Below are 25,245 nucleotides of genomic sequence, written 5' to 3'. Positions count from 1 at the left end.
TTTTTTTTTTAGTGATTCGATATTTACCTACAGTGGGAAATGATAGCCACAATCAGTAAGTCTGGGTAACATCTGTCACCCTAACATGTCACAACATTTTTTTCTTGCGATGAGGACTTTTAAGACCTACTCTCTTAGCAACTTTAAAATATGCAATCCCATGTCATAAGCTATAGTCACCAGGCAGACAGAAATAGCTCAGAGCCCAGATGCACCATGACGAAACAGCGGACCAGTAGACATTAGTCGGGAGCACAACCTCTGAGAGTGTTTTTCAACCCTGGCCACACAGGGGGAGCATCTGGCAGCTGTGAGAGAGACAGCGATACTCAGGTCTGCCCATGCAGACTGCATCTACAACTATGTATTTTTAAATGCTTATTTATGTATTTAAGAGACAAAGAAAGGGAGAGAAAGCGAGTGGCGGGAGGGGCAGAGGGAGAGAAACTTCCAGCAGACTCCCTGCTGAGCACAGAGCCTGATGTGGGGCTTGATCCCATGACCCAGGAGATCACTATGTGAGCTGAAATCAAGAGCTGGATGCTTAAGCAGCTGAGCCACCCAAGTGCCCCCAAGTCTACTTCTAGTTTAAAAAAACCCTGCAGGCAATTCTAACGGGCATCCAGCGTGAAGAACCACTGTGCTCCTGCAATCAGTAAAGCTCTCGGGGGTACACAGGGTGTCAGGACTTCGCTGACCGTCATCTTTAGGCTCTTCAGGGGACCGCATCTGAAGTAAGAAAAGGTGAAGTCGGATGATCTGCCAGAAATTTAGGCCAGTGTCAGCCAAACGCATGGAGGGGCAAGGTGTTGGATATGAACCAAATTTCTAAACCAGGGCTTCTCAAATTCAGCACCATTGAAAGCGGGGGCCGGCAAATTCCTCGTTATGGGCCTGTCCTGTGCATGACTGCAGGCCACCAAATGCCGGTGACGCAACCACTGCTTCTCAACACGCTCAGTGAGGAAAACAGCCCCTGGTTGAGAACGACAATTCTAACACAAAACGATACTGAGTCGAAGAAAAGCAGATCGATACCTGGACATGCTATCACCACACAGACAAAACGGAGCAGCACTAACAATACTGAACTCAGAAGGCTCCAGAAAGCACGCCCTGTAAAGTTTGCTGCAGAAAAAACTTATGTCACTTATTATGCAAACTAGCTTGCAAATATGCAGCCATCATCATCTTCTTTGTCACCATGATGGCCCCAAACTACCTAGGCACAAGCAGTGATCAGAAAATTGTTCTGAAAATGACTGGCTACGTGTACAGCAGCTGCATTCATCATTGCCAAAACCTAAAAGCAATGCAGATGTCCTTGAGTCGGTGAATGGATAAACAGACTGTGGTCCATCCGGACAATGGACCATCACTCGGTACCAAAGGGAAATGAACCATCAGGTCATGCAAGATGTACAGAGAGCCTTAAAACTGCATATTACTAAATGAAAAAAGCCACTCAGATAAGGCTACCTACTGTATGACGTTCTGGAAAAGGTAAATCTATTGAGACAGGAAAAAGATCAGTGGTTGCTGGGAGTTGGGGGGAGGGGGGATGAATAGGTGGAGTGCAGAGGGTTTTCAGTGAGACTAATCTGTGGGCGCTATAGTGGAGTATACATTCGTCCAGACCCCCAGAATGTGCAACACCAAGAGTGAACTGATGTCAGTTGTGATCTTCAGGTTCATTGGTTGTGGCAAATGGGTCACTCTGGGATCTTCATAGTGGTGCCTAGGTGGGAACCAGGGGGATACAGGAAATCTCTGCGCTTCCCACTCAATTTTGATGTGAACCTAAAACTTCTCTAAACACCAACGTCTATTTTAAAATATGCTAACAGTAATGTTTTCTTCTTTAATACCTTTCATGGGTCTCATTCATTGAACAAATCAAATGGAAACCCTTCAGAACTTAATCTACAATCTATTAGGATTTTGCACCTGCCGGATATAACACCTTGGTAACTGCAGTATCCTAAACATTTCGTTCTAATTTTCAGCCTCCAGGTTGCCCACAGAACTTCCTTCTATCCTTCCAAACCCAAATTAAGAGCCACTTTTACTGATCAGTTCATTAGTAATTAAAATTTCCCATGTGTCAAGGATGTGCACTGTATAAGGCCTCAGGTACATACTGGTCAACAACACAGTTTACTCCCCTTTTCTCTGTGCAAACACAGTAAGTGTCCCGTTCATCATTATGTTTCGCATGTGTACAAGTTGCCTGATTATTCTAACTAGACTGGAAACTCCCAGAGGCAGGGGCATGTTCTGTAGCTTCTCCCATTAGCAGCGCCCAGCACGGCACCTCAGTCTATGTAAGAAAATTCATGTGAAGTCTCACCCCCCAGTACCTCATAATGTGAGTTTATTTGGACACAGGGTTTTTACAGGAGATAAGAAAACTTAAAAATTATGGCCCTAATCCAATACAACAGGAGTCCTGGAGACAGGGAAGGCTGAGCTCAGACAAGCATTGAGGGAGGACACCATGAGAAGATGAGGGCAATTTTGGGGGTGAAGCTTCTAGAAGCCTGGGACACCAGAGATGGCAACAACACACCACGGCTAGAGGAACAGATTCTCCTGTGTGGCTTCAGAAGGGACCAACCCTCCCAACACCCTGACCTGGAACTTCTGGCTTCCAGAAATGTGAGACAATAAATTTCCACTGCTGAAGCCATTCGTTGTGGTACCTCTAATACGGCAAGCCCTTGGAAACGAATACCCATATTTTCTAAAGTTTTTCTTGTTTTATTTGAGTCTAGAGCTGGTAGATTTATGAAAAACAAATGTAGGAATTTCTACAGAGACTAGTACATTTAAGAATTCTATTACTTCAAAACTGTTGGACTTAAAAATCTAAAGTGTCGGGGCACCTGGGTGGCTCAGTGGGTTAAGCCTCTGCCTTTGGCTCAGATCATGATCTCAGGGTCTTGGGGCAAGCCCCACATCAGGTTCTCTGCTCAGCAGGGAGCCTGATTCCCCCTCTCTCTCTCTGCCTGCCTCTCTGCCTACTTGTGATCTCTCTCTCTCTCTCTCTCTGTCAGATAAATAAATAAAATCTTTTTTAAAAAAAGCACAGGCAGATTCTGAGATCCATGTTGGTATCATAATGGTTATTAGGAAATTCTGGGAAATGAGAACACTTAGTGATGACACAATACATACGTCCACATTTCAAAATGTGAGACATGAATGCCTCCCCAGCTGCAACTGAATAAATATATTTTTTAGCTTAATACTTAATGGAAATGAAATTCAAAGAAAATAACTATTTCTATGGGGCACCTGGGTGCCTCACTGGGTTAAAGCCTCTGCCTTCAGCTCAGGTCATGATCCCAGAGTTCTGGGATCAAGCCCCGCATCAGGCTCTCTGCTCACTGGGGAACCTGCTTCCTCCTCTCTCTCTCTGCCTGCCTCTCTGCCTACTTGTGATCTCTGTCTGCCATATAAATAAATACAATCTTTAAAAAAAAGATTAAAAAAGGAAAAGAAATATTTCTATATTCACTAAACTTATTTAGTTCAGATTTAATATATCAAATAACATGTGTTGACTCATACTCAGCCTGGTGCCATTTAATATTTAATTTAAATAAATTTTGCTACTTCAAGTATTTTAATAACTTTTCACATGCTACCCTAAGGTTGATACTGTGCTTTTACATTTTATGTGCCTCACATTCAGGGTTTTGAAGGATTGCATTTAAAATTTTGAAATGAACTTGAATTGGTCTTGATATTGTGTAAGAGGAAACTCATAATGCAGATCAAGTTGTGCTTTCAAGAGCATTCATTAAGAAAACAGTGTGGAGGGACGCCTGGGTGGCTCAGTTGGTTAAGCAGCTGTTTTCGGCTCGGGTCATGATCCCAGCGTCCTGGGATCGAGTCCCACATCAGGCTCCTTGCTCGGCGGGGAGCCTGCTTCTCCCTCTGCCTCTGCCTGCCATTCTGTCTGCCTGTGCTCGCTCTCCCCCCCCTCTCTGATAAATAAATAAAAATATTTAAAAAAAAAGAAAACAGTGTGGAGATTTCTTAAGAAATTAAAAGTAGAGCTTCCCTATGACCCTGCAATTGCACTACTGGGTGTTTACCCCAAAGATACTGATGTATTGAAAAGAAGGGCCATCTGTACCCCAATGTTCATGGCGACCTCATGGCCAAGTTGCCAAACTGTGGGAAGAGCCGAGATGCCCTTCAATGGATGAATGGATAAGGAAGATGTGGTCCATATACACTATGCAGTATGATGCCTCCATCAGAAAGGATGAATACCCAACTTTTGTAGCAACATGGATGGGAGTCGAAGAGATTATGCTGAGTGCAATAAGTCAAGCAGAGAGAGTCAATTATCATATGGTTTCACTTACTTGTGGAGCATAAGGAATAACACGGAGGACATGGGGAGATGGACAGGAGAAGGGAGTTGGGGGAAATTGGAGGTGGAGATGAGCCATGAGAGACTGTGGATTCTAAGAAACAATCTGAGGGTTTTGGAGGGGAGGGAGAGGGGGGTTGGGTGAGCCTGGTGGTGGGTATTATGGAGGGCACGTATTGCATGGAGCACTGGGTGTGGTGCATTAACAATGAAGGCTGGAACACCGAAAGAAATAAAATAAAATAAAATAAAATGGAAAAAAAAAAGAGTATTGATTAGTATCCTCTCTTCAGTGATAAAATACTGCTTTAACATTAACAGCATTTGTGCTGATGTAGACTCCATTAGTAACTATTTTACTTCTTAGAAAACGTAGAGGAACAGGGCTAGAATAACAAGTTTCTTTTACTACTAATTCTGGAAGCTTTTCACTTCATACACTTGTTGCAAAAAAAGCAAACCAAACTAAACAAACATCCACAAGTATTCTATCCTTTAATACTATCCAGTATTCTAAGAAATGCTTTGATGTGGCATCAACAGGACATTTTTAACGTGAAGGAAGATCGATAATGCAGGCTAACAGGTGACTCAGAGAACACAGAGTGGACTGCGAGGTGTAACCGACCTACCAATGAAAAGAAAGCAGCAGACGGGATGTAGAGAACAGGGAAGATGCGTAGGTTGAGAGGGCGACTGGGCTGCCCTCCCTGTTCCCTGTGACCGCAAGCCCAGCGGGTCCAGCGAGGTGGGTGTGCTGTGCGGAGAGAGGGTCACAGGTCCCACCACCCTGTGCACCCAGGCAGCGGAGCTGCGCCCCCACTACTCCAGCGGTCTGCGGGGTTCCGCTCATTCCCAGGCGGCAGAGCGGATGCTCAAGGGGTGGGCAGGATGTCTCAGGGGCCTGACTCCCTCCTGCACGGCCTCTGGAGGACCCCACGCAGCTGCTGCCAGCCTTCTGGTCTGCTGGGCGGGACTGACAAACACTTGTTACTGTTACAGAATGGAGGGGGCTCAGGTTTGCACTTTAAACTTTCTTATTTGAAATATCCTTGGGATGTTTGAAGGGTAAGCAGACAATTACTAACTGTGCAGTAGAGGTCCGTTTTCTTCTGCCATGTTTGACTTCGGCATCCAATCCCACGGCGTTGAGTTTAAAATTCTCAGTGCAGCAGAAGCAACCGCAGTCTTCCTGCACAGGGTTGCTCCCCAAGGGTAAAACGTGCTTGCATAGTTCCTTTTTCTCTACTATTTGAATCGTGTTTTAGAATCATGGACTCTCTAAGCTGGAAGGAGCTTTAGGGATGATCTAGTACCTCATGCTGTAAATGAGTTAACTGAGCCAGAATAGTTAGGGGCACGCTCAGACACACACATGGTGTTATAATGATACTGCCCCAACCAGAGGGAAAGCCTATGGTTAGTTGAAATCCCTGTACTCTCTTGGCAGAATATAAATGAACCTCAAATCAAGATTTTATTTATTTATATGACAGAGAGTTAGAAAGACAGAGAGAGAGAGAGCACAAGTGGAGGGAATGGCAGAGGTAGAGGGAGAGAAGCCACACTGCTGAGCAGGGAGCCCGATGCAGGGACCCTGAGATCATGACCTGAGCCGAAGCCAGATGCTCACCCTCTGAGCCACCCAGACACCCCTCACAACTTGCTTTCTTAATAGAGAAATTGCTGAATTATCACTGACAACTGGCTCACAGAATAGTCATATTTTATTTTTTTGAAATGAATCAAAGACCTTTAACTTACCTTCCTCCAGATCTGTAATTTGATATTACTAGTCCTAAAGACTTAGCTACTACAGTAAGCATCACTCCGGGAAAGAAATGAATCTTACAAGCAATGATTCCAGAGACAACTCCAGGTTCCCATAACACTGGGCCAAGTATTTTCAGATGATTATCACCTCTGACACTAAGCACCATGACAGAACTTGCTAGGAGCTGATAAAACTTAGGTTTTACCAACAAAAGTTTGGTGGGTAATAGCTATTTTCAAACTTTCCTGTAAGACTGAAATAAACAATTTCATTCCTTATTAGAGACCTCTCACTTAATATGAAAGGTAAGTAGACGTTCCTATAGAACACTGAGAAAGGAAGGGAAACCTGTCAGTCAGTGATGGGAGTTTTAACTTTTCTTTATAGGAAAATCATTCTGCATAAAAATGCAAAAGTACTTTCAACTGTATGACCCTTAATTTTTAAACTGCTTTTGTGCTTAACAGCTACACATGCATTGTCTGCACTGCATTAGCTCTAGAATAGGACTGGCAGTTTGATTTACCATTAACTATCATGTCAGTAAGGATTTAAAAGATAATTTAATATAACATTATAATTTTTACCTTATGTCATATTAAACAGAAATTACATAGTACAGTTCTCTCAAGTTTACAGTAAAATGCAAAGGCATATATTTAAGGAGAAGAGATACATATATTGTCCCTAATTGCTGATTGATTTTTTTCTGTTATTCTAAATATTGTATGGGAACCCCAAAGCCATTTGGGGGAAAAAAAGTCACAAATTAATCTCCTTTGTTTTGCTGACTCTAAAACAAAAACCAGTTATGTTGCATATGATTTAAGAATTTGCAGCTCAATTTTCACACGGAATAATCTTAATTTAGAAAATAACATTTTTAAGATTTTAGATCGCCGTCACAAGAGGGAATGTTACTGTGATAAAAAAAAAACAAACCAGAAACTTTCGTTCTTGGCAGATGAATACAAACACCTGTGTGCTATTGACACAAACCCACATTCAACCCTGAACACCGACAAATAACATACCCAGGCGCTCACGCATCTGCCGCAAGTGGTGATTTTGAAATCCCCATAGAGATCTTTGATGGCACCGGTGGTGAAGAAACCTTCCACCATTAGCAGAATGCCGTACACAAAGAAGGCAGCTGCGATGCCGTAGATCACGTACTTGAAGATGTCAATCCTGGGGAAGAGGAGACAAAAGGATTTATTTCCATAACTCTTCCCGCCTGATTGGCGGCAATTGATTCTCACGTGCCCAGGGCTCCTTCAGAATGACAGCTACGGAATATTTATGTCCATAAGGGAGGCTGGGTTTAAAAACATTTTTGCTCGATGGGCCTAATGTTTGTATATATGTTTGGTTCTGCATCTTCTAGCATTTGCTGACAGCGCTTTTCAGCTTCGTTTTCCCGTCTTCCCGTCCCGCCTCCCCTTCCCGGTTCATGTGAAGGCTGGCCTGGGTAAGCACGGAGTCACACTGCTAAAGGAGTCTGCTGAAATCCAGCTGAGAAATAGGATGATCACCAGGTAACTTCTCCAATTCTGACAAAGTGTGAAATAAAAGATTTATGTATCTACTAGCGAGTTTTGATAACAAAAGGGGAAGAAAACTTCATGGTTAATGATGAATCCATTTTCAATAAAATGACCACCTCATAGTTTTCTTCTTAGAGCCCACTGTAATTATGTTTTACTCCGTACTTACTGTAAACAACTGCTAATATTTTCTGCTGATAATGATGTTAATAATGAAAATATTATGTTTTAAAGAAAAGTTGTAATTTTGAAAAATAGAGCCTTTTAGGCAGAACTACGAATGGATTCAGAATTCAGATCTGGAATTGGGCCTGAGCCCAGTTTGGGCATAATACCATGGAGGAATGGGAAGGTATGCTTTCCTTTCTCACAATTCAGTGCCCACGTATTTAAAGGTGTGTGTGTGTGGGGGGGGGAGATACATGTATCATGTATAAATTGCAGATGGATGTTTCTGTTATTTTAGCTATTAACCCCAAGGCCCTTTGGAATGAAAAACTGTAAAATAACCATCTTCCTACTTCTAGAAAGCAAGCTACCTGTGTAGCCATGGTATGTGGAGAGGCATATATGTTAGCTCACATTCTGTCTTCACAGTCTTGACATCCCTTAGTAAGAAAACTGCTCTGTATTTCTTATTGTCAAGTTTATTTTCTTCTCTTTCCTCTCATTAATAGAGTTTGAATGGAGTAGATAGGGTACAGGCAAATGACGGAGAGGTCCTGCTGACTGGTGACAAGGGGACAAATGAGACATTAGAAAGCTTGATCACGCTGATGGAGACTTAGAAACTCTTGATGCTATGACAATATTTTAAAAGACTACAGGGATGAGCATACATGAATCTGCTGCATATAAAAAGATTAAGAAGAGGGGCGCCGGGTGGCTCAGTGGGTTAAAGCCTCTGCCTTCAGCTCGGGTCATGATCCCAGGGTTCTGGGATCAAGCCCCGCATTGGGCTCTCTGCTCAGCGGGGAGCCTGCTTCCCCCTCTCTCTGTCTCTGCCGGCCTCTCTGCCCGCTTGTGATCTGCCTGTCAAATAAATAAATTTAAAAAAAGAAAGAATAAGAAGAGGCTGTTAACATTCACTGTACCAGGGCAATTGTTTAGTGACCGATTCTCACCGTCTGAAAATCCAAATACTGCACAACTTTACTTGTCAAGGGCAATGAGGTAGATGATGTGAACATGTAAGCTTATCAGGCATGTGAAAGAATCTGAGGATTTCAACTTACAGGTGGGAATTGAAGAATTTGGCTCAATGGGCTTCTCCATAAAACTTTTAGGTTAACATGACGTGTTTTCAAATGTATTTAAATTTTTATTTAGAAATAGTTTCTTCTATAAAAGGAGTCACAGAAAATAAACAGTAGGAAGAAAAACCATACATCCTTTATCTATTTTATAATATCTTACCTTATTTACTTCATTGTTTTCTTGTGTTTCTCCCTGTCTCTGGAGAACTACATCTGAACATAGAGAAATTCTCCACAGTATCGTTTTTGACTTTAGGGAATCTAACATCGATATAATCCTTGTGCCAAATCTACTACTGCAGTCCAGTTTTACCAACTGGGTCGACCCAGTGATGAACTTTATGGCATCTTGTCTCCCCATGTGGGATTCAGTCTGGGGGTAAGTACTGCCTTTACTGGCCACCTGTCTTTACTTTCTTTAAACCACATGCACAGCCTCTGTCTTTATGAAATTGACCCTGTTGGGGGGTATAATCCCGCTCTCTCCTTATTAGGTAGAATGTTCTTCATTTTGAGTTTGTCTGATGTTTCCTCGTGATTAGATTCAGATGACTCATTCATGGCTAGAATATAATAAAGGTGATTTTCTGTGCATCTGCCCCTCAGTGGTGATGCTGATTTGGATCATCTCGCCCAGATGATGTCTCATTTCTGTACTATGCAAGTGCTACTGTTTCCCTTGGAACTAACAAGTGATCTGTGAAGAGACCCTTATGGACCAAGCAAACAGCCTGTTCTTCATTAAAACTTCCTGCCAGTGTGAGCAGTCCTTGATGGGTCTTGACTAATCTGATCTTCCTACCGCATTAACAAAAGGATCATTATCTAACTGCAGGACTCATTCACGTTTACCAGTTGGCACTAGATACTCTGACGTAAGCAAGAGCCCTCCCTTTCCCCCTTTTCATTATTTTTTTGTTTATTTGTCCATCCACAATATGGACTAAAGAGGTCTGCTTTTTTCTCTGAAAGTGAATAAGCCACTATTCTACTTAATTATTTTGGTGCTCAAATTGTTCTAGCCTTGGCCAGTGGGCATTTCCAAAGCGGTTCCCATGTCCTTGAGATACGTGCCCATCATTTTTTGAAACGTATTCCTTACTTTCTCACAGAGCAAGAGGACCGAGCCTCCCTCTGTTCATACCTCCCTCAACCCCCAAATTAGGCATCTCTTTGCCAAGACTTGGTTCCTTTTTTTAATGTGTGTGTGTGTGTATATATATATATTTTTTTAAAATTCAAATTCAATTAATTAACATATAAAGTATTATTTGTTTCAAGGGTACAGGTCTGTGATTCATCAGTCTTATATAATACCCAGTGCTTATTGTAACACATAACCCTCCCCAGTGTCCATCCCTCGGCCACCCTATCCCCCCGCACTCCCCTCCCCTCTAGCAACCCTCAGTTTCTTTACTATGATTAAAAGTCTCTTATGGTTTGTCTCCCTCTCTGGTTTCATCTTGCTTCATTTTTTTCCCTGCCCTTCCCCAATGATTCTCTGTTTTGTTTCTTAAATTCCACATATGGTGAGATCATATGATAATTATCTTTCTCTGATTGACTTGTGTTGCTTAGCGTAATACCCTCTAGTTCTATCCAAGTCATTGCAAATGGCAAGATTTCATTTTTTGATGGCTGTGTAATATTCCATTGTATAAATGTGCCAAATTTTCTTTACCTATTCATCTGTTGATGGACATCTGAAGCTTGGGTTCTTTTAATGAGTGGTCGTATTGGAGACCAAGACAGGGATACTCATTGCTGCTGTGTTATCTTTGCCTCTCAGTCTTTTCAGTGTACCAAGACAGGAAATACATGCACTTAGGGGTGCCTGGGTGGCTCAGTGGGTTAAAGCCTCTGCCTTTGGCTCAGGTCATGATCCCAGGTTCCTGGGATCGAGCCCCACATCAGGCTCTCTGCTCAGTGGGGAGCCTGCTTCCCCCTCTCTCTCTGCCTGGTTCTCTGCCTACTTATGATCTCTCTCTCTCTCTGTCAAATAAATAAATAAAACCTTAAAAAAAGGAAATACATGCATTTATACACACACATTCATATATACAGTGACATAAACACGTACATTCATGTATCTATGTATATATCTGAATATCGGACACACACAAATTTTAGAAATCTCAAGTTCAAGGTGATATTTCAAAATCCAACTGATTCCCACAGGGTTTTTTTGTTGCCTTCCCCCACCGTGTATTTGTATGACTTTCTTTCTTACTGAAAATTCTAATTCCGAAGAATAACACATTCTTTGGTTCAATTCGTAATAAATGTATACCAATTACTTCATCCAAAGTATTACAAAAATCAAACCTACTTAAAAAGAATTTAGGATGTTTGTAACCTCCTATCCTTTCACTCAAAACTAAAAGGATGTAGTCAAATACTGGGTCTCTAAATTACTTGGATTAATTCATTCTCCTTTTTTCCCTTCATGGCGCTTACGGGATTCACTGAAATGCAGTGGGGATCTATTTGTTTCACTGTTAGGTTCTCCATCCCATCCACATCCACTTAATCTCACTTTTGAACATATAAGGTATCATTAACAGGCTGCCAAGAGTCAAATCTGTATAAAAAGATACTCCAGAGAAGGGTCATGACCTTCCCTACCCCTTCCACCCTGTTCTTTGTTCACTGCTCCCTTGCTATCCTTCCTGTGTGTGTGTGTGTGTTTATGTGAAGTCAAGCATGTGTGTATGTGTGTGTACATATTTATGTTTTCCTTTTGCTTTTACATGAAGCATATACACATGCTCTTTTGCACTTAGCTTTTATCAATCAATAATATCCTTAAAATCACTCCGTATCAGCTCACAGAGACCTTCCTCATTCTTTTCAACAGCTGCATGGTAGCCTAGTGTATATATGTATTTATTTACCCCCTATTCTATGTGTGCATATGTAGTTATCAATATTTTCAATTACAGATAATACTGCAATGAATAATCTTGCACATTTGTGCAAGTTATTAAAATAACTGATAGTGTATACTTAGGGTAGAAGGACTGAAGAGTTGAAAAGTGAAGGCATGTGGCTTTGTCAGAAACTGCCAAATTCCTCTCTGTAAGGGTTATCCATTTCAGCATCCCCAACAGCGATGTATGAGGCTCTTTCTCCAGAGTCTCAACAAAACACTATACTGTCAAGATTTGAATTATTGCAAACCAATGGGTAATAACTGGTATGGTAGTTTTGCTGTATTTATCTTAGTAAGAGTGAAATGGAACATCTTTTTCTATGGCCATAGGCAACATTTATCTTTTTGTAAATTGTCATGTCTTTTGCCCACTTATCTATAAGATTCGTGCCCTCTTATCTATAAGATTTGCATATTAGGGATATTTGGCTTTTATCTATAACATATGCTGCTAATATTTTCTCCTATTTTGGCATCTGTCTTTTGACTTGGCCTGTGGCATTTTGCTATGTCACTTAAAAAACAGAAACTTCAATGTTGTCAGAGTTACCTGTCTTCTCTTTGGGTACACTGGGACTCCACAGTTGTAAGCCTTTATTTATACCCAGGTTATATTGGAACTATGTTTTCTCCTAGCACATATATCCTAGCATTTTATTACTTAGACTTCTGATCACATTGCTGTTTATTCTTTGGGTAGTGGAAGAATTGGATCTAATTTCATCTTTTTCAAAATGGCTAGAATACTGAAAAACTCTCAGACGTGGACCTCTCTGGGGGATGGGGAGGTTAGCAGCTGCCATATCTTATAGGTACATATTAATTAAGATATCAAAGAGTGAGATTAAGAGTCACTTATGGTTTGTCTCCCTCCCAATCCCATCTTGTTTCATTTATTCTTCTTCTACCCATTTAAGCCTCCATGTTGCATCACCACTTCCTCATATCAGGGAGATCATATGATAGTTGTCTTTCTCTGCTTGACTTATTTCGCTAAGCATGATACGCTCTAGTTCCATCCATGTTGTCGCAAATGGCAAGATTATAAAAAAAAAAAAAAAAAAAAAGTCTCTAAAAACAAGCAAAAAAAAAAAAAAAAGATATCAAAGAGTGAAATGGTGTTGTCAATTTTGTCCAGTGTTATAATAGCATTGTTTGTATACTAATTCCTAAAAGTCCTCTTCTGGAGACATATATTGGGGTATTTTGGGGTGACATGATATGATGTCAGGGATTTGCCTGGATAAAACTCAAGGTATTCATACATTACTTAAAAGATAAGTTCAAAAGTAAAAGCAATAAAAAGTAAAAAAAAAAAAAAAATAAAGAAAATGTTATCCAGTTGTCCTAAATCATTTATCAAAAAGTCTACCTTCGGAGGAATTAAGAGTATACATTGTGGTGAGCACTGGGTATTGTAAGGAAGAGTTGAATCGCTATATTGTACACCCGAAACTAATATTACACTGTATGTCAATGAACTGGAATTTAAATAAAAAATTGAAAAGAAATAAAGAGCTAAGCAAATGTAAAAAAAAAAAAAAAAAAAAAGTGTGCCTCCAGAAAGAACAATATAGGCATATTTAATGTGCTCATATATTGCTAGACGTTTTTTAATATTTTCATACTTAGAAGAAGCTTTTAAAGGTAGCAACTGTTGCAAGAGCAAAAAAGAACACTGGTGACTGTGGTAGGCTAAAAAGGTGCTTCCCAGGGTGCCTGGGTGGCTCAGTGGGTTAAAGCCTCTGCCTTCGGCTCAGGTCATGATCCCAGAGTCCTGGGATCGAGCCTCTGCTTGGCAGGGAGCCTGCTTCCTTCTCTTTCTGCCTGCTTCTCTGCCTGCTTGTGATGTCTACCAAATAAATAAATAAAATCTTTAAAAAAATAAATAAAAAAGCGCTTCCCTCCTAATATATTCACTTCCTAATCCCTGAAGCCTCTGAATATTACTTCAAAGCGTGAATTTTACCTTCTCTGGTGTGCATGGTGAGAAGTTAAAGAGCTTGGGAGGAGAAGCTTATTCTGGAATACTCAGGTGGGCCCTAAAGGCAATCAGAGGTATCTTTTTTTTTCTTTTTTTCAAGATTTTATTTATTTATTTGACAAAGAGAGACACAGCTGGAGAGGGAACACAAGCAGGGGGAGTGGGAGAGGGAGAAGCAGGCTTCTTGCTGAGCAGGGAGTCCAATGCGGGGATCGATCCCAGAACCCCGGGATCAGGACCTGAGCTGAAGGCAGAGGCTTAACCCACTGAGTCACCAGGGCAACCCAGTCACAAGGTGTCTTCATGAGAGAGGGGCAGAGGGAGTTTTGAGAGAGACACTCAGGAAAGGAGGAGGTACAGCGAAATCAAGGAACGCCTGCAGCCAGCGAGCCTGGGAGAGGCAAGGAGCAGCATCTTCCCTCAAGAGGGAGCAAGGCTCTGCTTGCTCAGCCCTGGCTTTACACTTCCGGTCTCCCCAACCGTGAGAGAACAAGGTTGTGTAGTTCAAAGCCATCAAGCTTGTTATGCCAGACCCAAGAAACTCATACAGTCACTTTCTTTCTTTACTTCTTTAGTATTTCTCATCTGTAAGGACTCTTTTAGACTGATGTGGGTATCATCTAATGCACGAGAATGTTACAGACTATTCGAATATGGCATTTTGACAGGAATGCAGACAAGCTGCTAGTACGTAGGACACCTCTTCTCAGAGTCAGGAAATGGCTGCTTCTTCCTAAACACCTAAACCAGCGTATTACAGAGTGGGAGGTGAGTGATTTCCCAGCTCAGAGTTAGACAGATATGCATATCCTATCCAACTTCAGTTAAAAAAAATCAGAACTTTTAGAGACTACTTGAAGCTGTTTTGGAATCTTCAGAGTTGTGATGAAGAATATCCATGTTTTATTAGTTGTTATTGAGGCAAAAAACACATAACATGAGATCTCTCCTCTTTAGTTAAGCGTACAGCACAGTATTAGCCATCAGCATGGTGTCGCACAGCAGGTGCTCTGAACCTTTTTGTCTTGTGTAACCGAAAGTCTAAACCCCGTGGACAGCAGCCTCCCGTTCTTCTCCCCAGTCCTTGGCCAACACCATCCTACTTTCTGTTTCTATGAGTGTGACTACTTTAGGTACCTCACGTAAGTGGAATCAGGCCATGTTTGTCCTTCTGTGATGGACTTATCGTTCAGCATAATGTCTTCCAAGTTCATCCATGTTGGAGCACATAAAGGAATTTTTTTTCTCTTTTACGACTTAATGATGTTCCATTCTGTGAATAAACCTCCTCTTCTTCACCCATTCATCTGTGGGTGGACATTTAGATAGTATCCACAGGTTGGCTATCGCAAATAATGCTGCAGCCAACATGAGAATGCAAATCTCTCTTTGAAATCTTGATTTCCAGTCCTTTAGATAAGTAACTGAACGTGGGATTGCTGGATCATTCTTTGTTTTTTTTTTACATAATGGTCGTCCTGTCTGTTGTGAGGTGATAGTTCATTGTGGTTTTGACTGACATTTCCTGGATGACGAGTAATGTTGAGCATCTTTTCATATACCTGTTGGCCATTTGTACGTCTTTTTTGGGAGAAATGTGGATTGAAGTCCTTTGTCCATTTTAGGTCAGGTTATATGTTGTTTGCTATTGAGTTGTAGGGGTTCCTATATAGTTTGCTATTAACCCCTTATTGGAGGTATGGCTTGCAAATAATTTCTCCTATTCTGTGGGTTGCCTTTCCACCATATTAAGTATTTTCTTTGCTGCACAGAAGCTTTTAATTTATAGTCTCATTTGCCTATTTTTGCTTTTGTTGCTTATGCTTTGGTGCCACGTCCAAGAAATCATTCCCAATGCCAATATTATGAAGTACCCCCCCCCCCATTTTCTTCTAGGAGTTTTATAATTTTAGGTCTTACATTTAGTTCTTTCATGTACTTTGAACTGATTTTTGTCTACAGTGTAAGGTAAAGGCCCAGTATCATTGTTGTGCGAGTGAATATCCAATTCCCTGCCCCTGTACCCTTTATTGAAGAGATTACCCTTTCCCCCACTGTGTGCTGGCACCCTTGTTCGAATCATTTTGCCTGCACGAGGTTTCTTTTCTGTGCTCTCTTCTGTTCCATTAGTCCGTATGTCTCTTATGTCACTACTATAGTATTTTCTTTTTTTTAAGATTTTATTTATTTATTTGAAAGACAAAGAGCACATATGCACAAGCAAGGGGAGCAGTAGGTAGAAGGACAGGGAGAAGCAGGCTCCCCTTAGAGCAGGGAGTCCAACAAGGGACTCGATTCCAGGACTCTGGGATAGCGACCTAAGCCAAAGGCAGTTACTTAATCGACAGAGCCAGCCAGGAGCCCCACTACCACCCTGTTTTGACTACTGGAGCCTTGTAAGTGTGAACCTTCCAGCTTTCTTCATCTTTCTCAAGATCGTTCTGGTTATTTGGGGTCCTTTGTGGCTCTCTCTGAATTTTAGAATTACCCTATCTATTTCTGTAACAAATTCTATCTGGATTTTGATCGGGTCTGTGGATCATTTTGGGTAGTATGGGCAGTTTAACAGTATTATATCTTCCAATCTATGAAGATGAGATGTCATTACATTTATTTGTGGCTTCTTTAAATTACTTCATCACGTAGGTTAAGTTTATTCCTAAGTATTTTATTCTTCTTGATTCTATTGTTAATGAAGTGATATCAATATGAATACAGGTCCCTTAAATTTGCTAAAACTTGTTTTGTGACCTAACATGGGATCGATCCTGGATGATGTTCCATGAGCACTCAAGAAGAATGTGTATTTTGCCACTGTTGGATAGAATGTTCTAGATAAGTCTGTTAGACCCATTTGTTCTACAGTATTGTTTAAGTCTTCTGTTTCTTTATTCATCTTCTGTCTGGTTGTTCTGTCCAGTACAGAAACTAGAATACTGAATTCCCCTACTGTTACCGGGATGCTGTCTATTTCTCCCTTCAGGTCTGTCAGTATTCGCTTCATATATTTGGGTGCTCTGATGTTGCATGCATATATATTGTTGGGGAACTGACCCACTTATCATTATATAATGTCTTTGTTTCTTTTGACAGGTTCTGACTTAAAGTCTGTTTTGACTGATAGAAGTATGGGCATCCCTCCCTTCTCTTGGTTATCATTTGCATGGAATATCTTTTCTCACACTTTACTTTTAGCCTATGTGTGTCTATAAACCTAAAGCAATTGTCTTGTAGACCACATATGTTTGGATCTTATTTATTATTCATTCAGTCACTCTATGTCTTTTGACTGGGGAGTTTAATCCATTTATCTTTAAAGTCATTATTGCTGGGCGCCTGGGTGGCTCAGTGGGTTAAGCCGCTGCCTTCGGCTCAGGTCATGATCTCAGGGTCCTGGGATCGAGGTCCGCATCAGACTTTCTGCTCAGCAGGGAGCCTGCTTCCTCCTCTCTGATTGCCTCTCTGCCTGCTTGTGATCTCTCTCTCTGTCAAATAAATAAAATCTTAAAAAAAAAATAAAGTCATTATTGCTAAGAAAGGACTTATTATTGCCATTTTGAATTGTCTTCTATCTGTTGTGTAGCTTTTTTTTTTTTTGTCTCTACCTCTTGTCTTCCTTTCTATTTTGTTGATTTTTTTGACATGGTTTTATTCCTTTCTTATCTTTTGTATACCTTCTAAAAATATTTTCTTTGAGGTTATGATGGGTCTTACATAAAACATCTCATACTTAATATATTTTAAGCTGATAACAACTTAACCACAATTGCAAATAAATACTCTAAAATTACTTTTCCCCTTAACACACTTTATGTTATTGATGGTACAAATGTCCATACACCCAAAGTACTTAACCTCCTTTCTGAATGAATATTTTTTTTATTTTTTTATATTTATTTATGTGACAGAGAGAGAGCACAAGCAGGGGGAGTAGTAGAGGGAGAGGGAGAAGCAGGATCCGCCCCCCGCACCAAGCAGGGAGCCTGATGCGGGGCTCAATCCCAGAACCATGAGATTACAACCTGAGCCAAATGCAGACGTTTAATCGACTGAGCCACTGAAGTGCACCCTGGATGCAAACTTTAAAATTTGACGATGTTTCTATAACAACTGTTTTACTGACTTAAAATCAATATATGTCCACTGTAGAAAAAAATAAAATTAAAACTAGAAAATGAGATTATTCACTGCTTATCCTCCCAGTTTTCCCCATATAATTATATATAATAATATATATTAATATGAATATGAGTTATGATTAATTCCAGCAGTTATGATTTTTATATGCTGTTTTACAAACTTCATTTTTGGCCAATATACTATGAGTATTTTAAATGTTATGTGATTTTATCAACATATTTTCTTAAGATTATGGCAATTTCTATCATTTGAATGTATGACAATATATTTTACCAATTCTCTACTACTTTTATCCAATCGTAGGAAGGATAAAGCCCCTTCCCCACAAAGATGTTTGTATCTAATCTCCTGAACTGTGAATATGTTACCTTCATCAATGAGACTTGGAAAATGTGGTTAAATTAATAATTTGTGATTTGGAGGTTATCTGTCTTAACAGGATACAATACAATATATATTATACAATATAATGGCAAGTCCTAACAAATGAAAGGAAGGTGCAGAAGACTCAAAGTCAGATTCAGAGAGAGAAACCTGAGGGTGTTACAGAGCTGGCTTCGAAGATGCAAGGGGGCCACGAGCCGAGGTCTGCAGGCGGCCTCTAGAAGCTGGAAGAAGTAGAAATACAGATGCTCCCCTGGAGCCTCCAGATGGAACACAACCTGCCAATACCTTGACTTCAGCCTATTTCCATAAACCCCGTAAGAGCCATTTCAGACTTCAGATATCCAGAACTATTAAAAAAAAAAAAAGAATAAATTTGTGCCTTTTTAATCCATTAAATTTGTTTTAATTTGTTACAGCAGCAATAGGAAGCTAATGCACCACCCTTACAAAGAGCATGGTAGCAATGATCATTTCAGGTAAATCTCTGTAAGGAATGTATTGTCAATGTGATATCCAGAAAGTCCGAACCAAAAAAACAAAAAACAAACTAACAAACAAACAAACAAACAAAAAAAACCCACAAAAAAAATGCATTGAGAACAAGTTAGGGGGCTTATTCTCTGTTTCCTATACCAGGTATTATCATTTAATTTTTCTGATAATTTGACAGTAAAAACAACAGCATCCTTTTAATTAATTTTCTTTTTTCAGTAGTGTAGATGAACTCCTCCTACTACTACTATTAGTTGTATTAGTATTTAATACTTAGTAGTATTTAATACTTAACATTTAATAATTAGTAGTAGTTGTATTAGTATTACTACGAATACAAGCTATTAACCATTTGTATTCTTCAATGAAATGTTTTTATATTTTGACTATTTTTCCATGGCAAACTGTATACTTTTGCTGTTGAATTAACTCTGTCTTTATTAAAATTAGGACCTCTTGTCATGTAAGTAGTAAATATGTTTCTCAGTTCTCTGTATCTTTGTTTTTTTTTAAAGTATTACTTCAATGAGTAAAATTTAATTTATATTATATCAAATCCATATATACTTTCCTTTGTGATATCTGATATTTTTAGTTACTTCTTGCCCCATGATATATGAAACCCAATATATTTTTCTTCTAGTTTCTACAAATTAGTTTATTCTTAAATTTTAAATTTTAAATTTATCTGAAAGTCTTGGCAAAAATGTGAATAGAGACATAAAATTTTAAATATATTTATAACTATTTATATACACTTAATTCTCTTTTACTCACTCTATTCTGGTCCATTTGATATATATATATATATATATATATATATATATATATATATATTCCCGTCCTCTACAGTATTAATTATTATAGCTTCTCTATTCCCTCTACTTCTCAACCTGATGCATCCTGGAGATCAGCTCAAGTACTGAATCTAGCATTCTTGGATTCCTATCTGTTCGGCCTGATGTAGACAGCACTTTGCTAACATACATTTCCCATGTCAGGGTTTGAGTAAAATCAATCTGTCTTGTTCTATTCAATCCCTAAGGATTAGCATAGTAACTGGCACATAATATGACCCACTATTTTTTGCTGAATAAGTGAATTCATTAAAAAACAAATTAAACAAAAGATTAGCCTGAAAAGTGACATCTGCATATTTAAAAACAAAAACACAGAAATATAGTAAGTATAAGTTTAACTATGTTTCCATACTTGCTATTCACAATAACCCAATTTGCAAAGCAGGCAAAAACACTAAGATAGTTGCTCTTGAATAAAGACTAAGGCTTAGCAAGAGAATCAGAGGTTGTAAGCATCTCAGAACTGGAAGTTCATTACTGGCCTTGTCTGCATGCCTTCATTCTCAGGCAAATCAGTACATTCCAAGGCACACCAAGTACTCTTCAGAAAACTCTTGACTTTTGGAAAGTTCTTTCCACTGAGTCAAAAACTATTTCCCTATAAAAATGAAACAAGAGGAAACCAGGGAGGGAGACAAATGATCAGAGAGACTCTTAACCTCAGGAAACAAACTGAGGGCTGCTGGAAGTAGCGGGGATAGGGACAGGATGGCTGGTGATGGACACTGGGGAGGGTATCCAAGCAGATTTAGAGATTTACCGAAGGGAAGTTGAGAGCAAAACCAGTTTCTCTATTTTATCTGTGCTTACTGCCTGCTTTTGCTTTAGGCAAACCGAGATAAATTTTTATGTGTGCATTCAATACCAAAGAATTCATTATCCAGTAACCTCAGTTCTTAATGCATTAAGTTCAATTAACAGTATTAAACTTTGAAAATCAAATATATTCACTCTAGAAATCAAGGGTACCAGATCCTAGACCCTCACTATAATTTGTCAAAACCCAAACACAATCCCTGTCTAATAAATTACAGGGGGAAGTATTTGTGAATAAGACGGTCTCTTGCTCGGTCTTCCAGACAGTTACTCAAGAAGCCAAGTCACTTAGCAAAATTAGTGGTTTGGATCGTTTGAGATCTAATTTTCTAACCAGTTTCCATATTTCATTGTCCTCTATGAGTCTGCTCTGCAGAGGTAAAATGCATCCCCTGCTTCTTGTTCACTCAGCCAAAAGACACTGACGGATCACATAATAGTACCTTGCCAAGGGGCTTTCAGGTAAGAAAGGCTGAGTCACAGATCAGAAAATGATCTCCTCATCATATACCAGATAATGGTGGGGCGGGGAACTCTCGCCAGAGTGGAGTAGGCCTGAAAGGAGGTGTCAATCTAGAAAAAGTTATAGTTGTAGTGTGAGACTACCCTCTGAGGGAAGCAGTGGGCTGGGCCACACTCTCATTGTCATAACACTTTGGAGCCAAAAAAGACCACGGAATTGAAAGGGATGAAAAGTCTTTCGGAAACCAAGTTAATGAGGAGGGACAGAGTGGTAACTAAAAAGCATACCAGTGGGTCACAAAAATCTTTGAGAAATTCCCTCTAGACTCTATGGGGATGTCCACTTCTCAAATGGAGTATGACACAATGGTTTGATGGGTGACATCACTTGGGTCACATTCCTCTGGAGAAAGCTAAAGGTATTGAGAATTTTATGCCCAAAACACAGGTTGCATGAGAATGGAGAGTATTCCTACATGTATTTATAATATTCTTTCTTTTTTTTTTTTTTAAAGATTTTATTTATTTATTTGACAGAGAGAGATCACGAGTAGGCAGAGAGGCAGGCAGAGAGAGAGAGGAGGAAGCAGGCTCCTGCTGAGCAGAGAGCCCGATGCGGGACTCGATCCCAGGACCCCGAGATCATGACCTGAGCCGAAGGCAGTGGCTTAACCCACTGAGCCACCCAGGCGCCCCTGTAATATTATTTCTTATACGCAGATTTATTTATGGAAGGTCAGTTTTGCATACAGACAGATGCTTAGTGAAATGAAATCGTCATCATTCACTGTGCCTGAATTCATGTTTCTTCCTGTAGACAAGGAGATGTGGACCATGTTGAGATATGCGTATGTGTTTGAGGGAAAGAAGGCAGGAAAGAGACAGAGACAGAGAAGCTGAGATAAAGAACAAAGGAATCCTCGGACTCTGACAACCACAGGAGGACAAGCAGAGGCTTGGGCAATTGGTTTTATCTTTTAGTTCACATAGCCAGTAAACAAGTTTCTTGTCCTTTATAAGAAAATGAGACAGGAGTGCCTAATTTGGTTGAACAAAGCGTATGAACTATAGAGGAAAAAAAAAACAGATTATAAATGACGAACATTGGCCAGTGAGCGCTTTCTTTCCATTCTATTACACACTCTTTTCAGACTTACCTTAGCTCGTTTCCAAGCAAGTTGTACTGTCTGCAAATCCATCCTCAGCCGCCGCTATTCTACATTTCCTTATTTTATGCCCCCTGTTTCCCCTTCCCCTTACCTATTCCCCTGATATCCCTGTAAGGCAGCATCTCATAGGATAATCTCTACTTGCTCTAAACCTGTATGTGAATCTTTGAATGTAGTCAGTTGGCACCAATGGTACCTAGTAGTTGATGGGACCTACCTTCCCTCTGTTTTCACGAACCATTTACTGACAAGGAAAGAGTCTGAATTCCTTTGATAGCTTCACAAGGCCTTGTTTAAGAATTTTAGTTATTTGAAATATAAAAATAATTTGAGCACTTGCTTTTCTTCCAATCAAAATGGTATTCTTCCCATTCCAAAAATGCATTATTAATCTCACAGTTAACTTCCAATGGGACAGAGTAAAGGTAAAAGTACCAAATTAAGCATATGATCTCTGATTTCTCTTCTGAACGCCCCCACACACTACTCCTTCAGAGCTTTAGTAGAATTCTGTGATATATTAAAGTCTGCTGTCTAAATGTCAAGTAAGTATCTTGACAACTGGTTTCTAATAGATGTGTACAATCATCTCATGTCATTTATTAGACTCATGATTTCTTACAAACTTCTATTCTATATCTAAAGTTAGCAATTTGGATATAGCCTAAATATAGAGAATCTGTAGATTTTAAGGACATCTGTGGTAGCTTAAAATAATGCACAGTGAAAACATATTTTGTCCAGTGTAGGCTGAGCTAAAACTAAAAAGAAAATGTCAGTTTTATCACATTAAAATATATCCTTGCAATCATTTTCTTAGGGATCTCTGCAAACTAACCTGCAATAAGTCAAAGCATTTTCAGATCGTTCAATCATATTTCAAATGACGACTATCGCCTACAAATTTCCAAGGATCAATCCACGCTATAGAGCTAATGTAATGGAAATTGACAAACTGTCTGCTAAGGGTTTAAGGAATTCAATTTAATGAATGATGGTAATTTTTCAAAATAATCTCTAAAATAAAATTACATTGGGAAATCCAAAGAAACTGATATAATTCCTTTGTCTTTTTTAGGTTATAGTTTTTAAAATTTGCCTTTAACTCATTTCCATTAGTCACTGACATTGATGAAACTCTAAATTGGTACTTCAGAGTTAGGGACTGTTCTGAAGTAATTTCAGTTCTTTTTTTTTTTTAATATTTTTTTTTGTTTATTTGAGAGAGAGAGAAAGGGAATTTAAGCAGGGGGAGTGGGAGAGGGAGAAGGAGGCTTCCTGCCAAGCAGGGAGCCCGATGAAGGGCTCGATCCCAGAACCCTGGGATTATGACTTGAGATGAAGGCAGATGATTAATGACTGGGCCACCTAGGTGCCCCTGAATAATCTGTTCGTAACTGAGTGGGTCATCAACTCCTTTCTCCTCTTAATAACTATATTAGGAGAGGTTCTCTGTCTCACACACCTGCTTTGTCATATTTCTTACTTCATGGCCAATCTTTCCCAAATTTTAAGTGCCAATGTATTCTAGATAAACATAAATATTTCAAATAAATTTTTCCTTTTCCACAAAATTTTACTATGCACTCTGTCCAAGGGTACAGGCCTTCTACTCTGCCAAGTAGGAAATTCTTGCTCTATTACATAATAGAAATGTGTACCATGTTTCTCTTCTCTTTACATAGAAATAAGCAACTTCAGGGGTGCCTGGGTGGCTCAGGCATTAAGCGTCTGTCTTTGGCTCAGGTCATGATCTCAGGGTTCTGGGATCCAGCCCCGCATCAGGCTCTCTGCTCAGTGGGAAGCCTGCTTCTCCCTCTCCCTCTCTCCCTGCTTGTGCTTCCTCTCTCACTGTGTCTCTCTCTCTCTCAAATAATAAAGAAATCCTTAAAAAAAAAGAAATAAGCAACTTTAATTAATAAAATAATAAATATAATCTGTGAGGAAGAGTTTATTCAAGATTATCTGTAGGGGATGGGTTATTTAAAAATTTAGCAATATGATGTATTTTCTGGTATTGGAATTGGAGAAAAGTTATCTTCTATCTAGAAAGTTGTGCAGGTTGACCAAGTGTTTGTTGTCTTAGATTAGTGTCTTGGGTTGTAATTACGCCACCTCAGTGGGAACTGACCCTGGGCAAATAACACATCTTCCTGACCTTTTTGATGGAGTTGTGACAGTAAAGGGCAAAGTCACTCTCACCAGCCGTATTAACTGCTGATATTTGGTAACTCTAAACCCATCATATTCCAGAAAAAAGTCTATATAAATTAAGAAGGTTATTGAATTTACTCAGAATGACAAAATACAGCAACATGAAAAAATTACAGAATTGCACAGTATCAAGAAGCAAGAACTAAACGCAAGAGGTTGTAGGAGCCATAAATGCCATGGTGGCCAATGAAATGGAAAGTCGACTACTGGCTGGGATTATCAAATACAGTGTACAAATGAGCTATTTTCTTTCTGTGGGCATTGCAACACTGAATAAATGATCCGAATCGGGACTTTATTTGGGGCTAAATTCAGTCCTAAACATTAGTTCTCTGTGATCTTAAGCAATAAGGGACTGAAACTTGAGCAGAAAACTCTTACTTCCAGACTGTGTTTGAGTTACTTTTTAAAAAATATTAAAGTTTAGTGATCCTAGGAGGTTGCAATTTATGAGTGAAATGTACCTTTTAAGCATAAATCAGGTTTCCAGAAAGCTACTGATGATTTGTCGTTAACAGAAGTCCGGTAAGAACCATTAACCAAGATTTCTTAGAAGTCCACATCACTTCTGGGAGGCAGGGAAAGAAAGATGGTACCATACCCAATGTTGAATTAAAATTTTTAAAAATGTGAAAGCACCCACAGAGTTTTGGTGATTTTTCTAGAATTGGCAGCAGAGTCTACATTTATACCCAGCCCTGATCTCTATTCTCTGCTCTGTTCTATTAGAACAGCCTCTGCTCAGATTGGAAGATCAGGCACAATTTGCAAGCATTCCACTTAATGGTAACTGAAGTTCTGGTAAAACTTGACAGTCAAATTAAT

The 25,245-nt window shown here is 39.6% G+C and overlaps 1 protein-coding gene across 1 annotated transcript in view; it reads right to left on the bottom strand.

The window, feature by feature from the left end:
* The window catches only part of GPM6A (glycoprotein M6A), a 152,612-nt gene that overhangs the window by 19,256 nt on the left and 108,111 nt on the right, over window positions 1-25,245 (bottom strand). Inside the window, exon 3 of the mRNA XM_059155794.1 lies at window positions 7,196-7,352. Coding sequence (XP_059011777.1) covers window positions 7,196-7,352 — 157 coding nt within the window. The remainder of the gene's footprint in view (window positions 1-7,195; window positions 7,353-25,245) is intronic.

Source organism: Mustela lutreola, chromosome 18 (assembly GCF_030435805.1).
Source record: "Mustela lutreola isolate mMusLut2 chromosome 18, mMusLut2.pri, whole genome shotgun sequence".
Taxonomy (NCBI): Eukaryota; Metazoa; Chordata; class Mammalia; order Carnivora; family Mustelidae; genus Mustela; species Mustela lutreola.
This window is presented reverse-complemented; position numbering and strand designations above follow the sequence as displayed.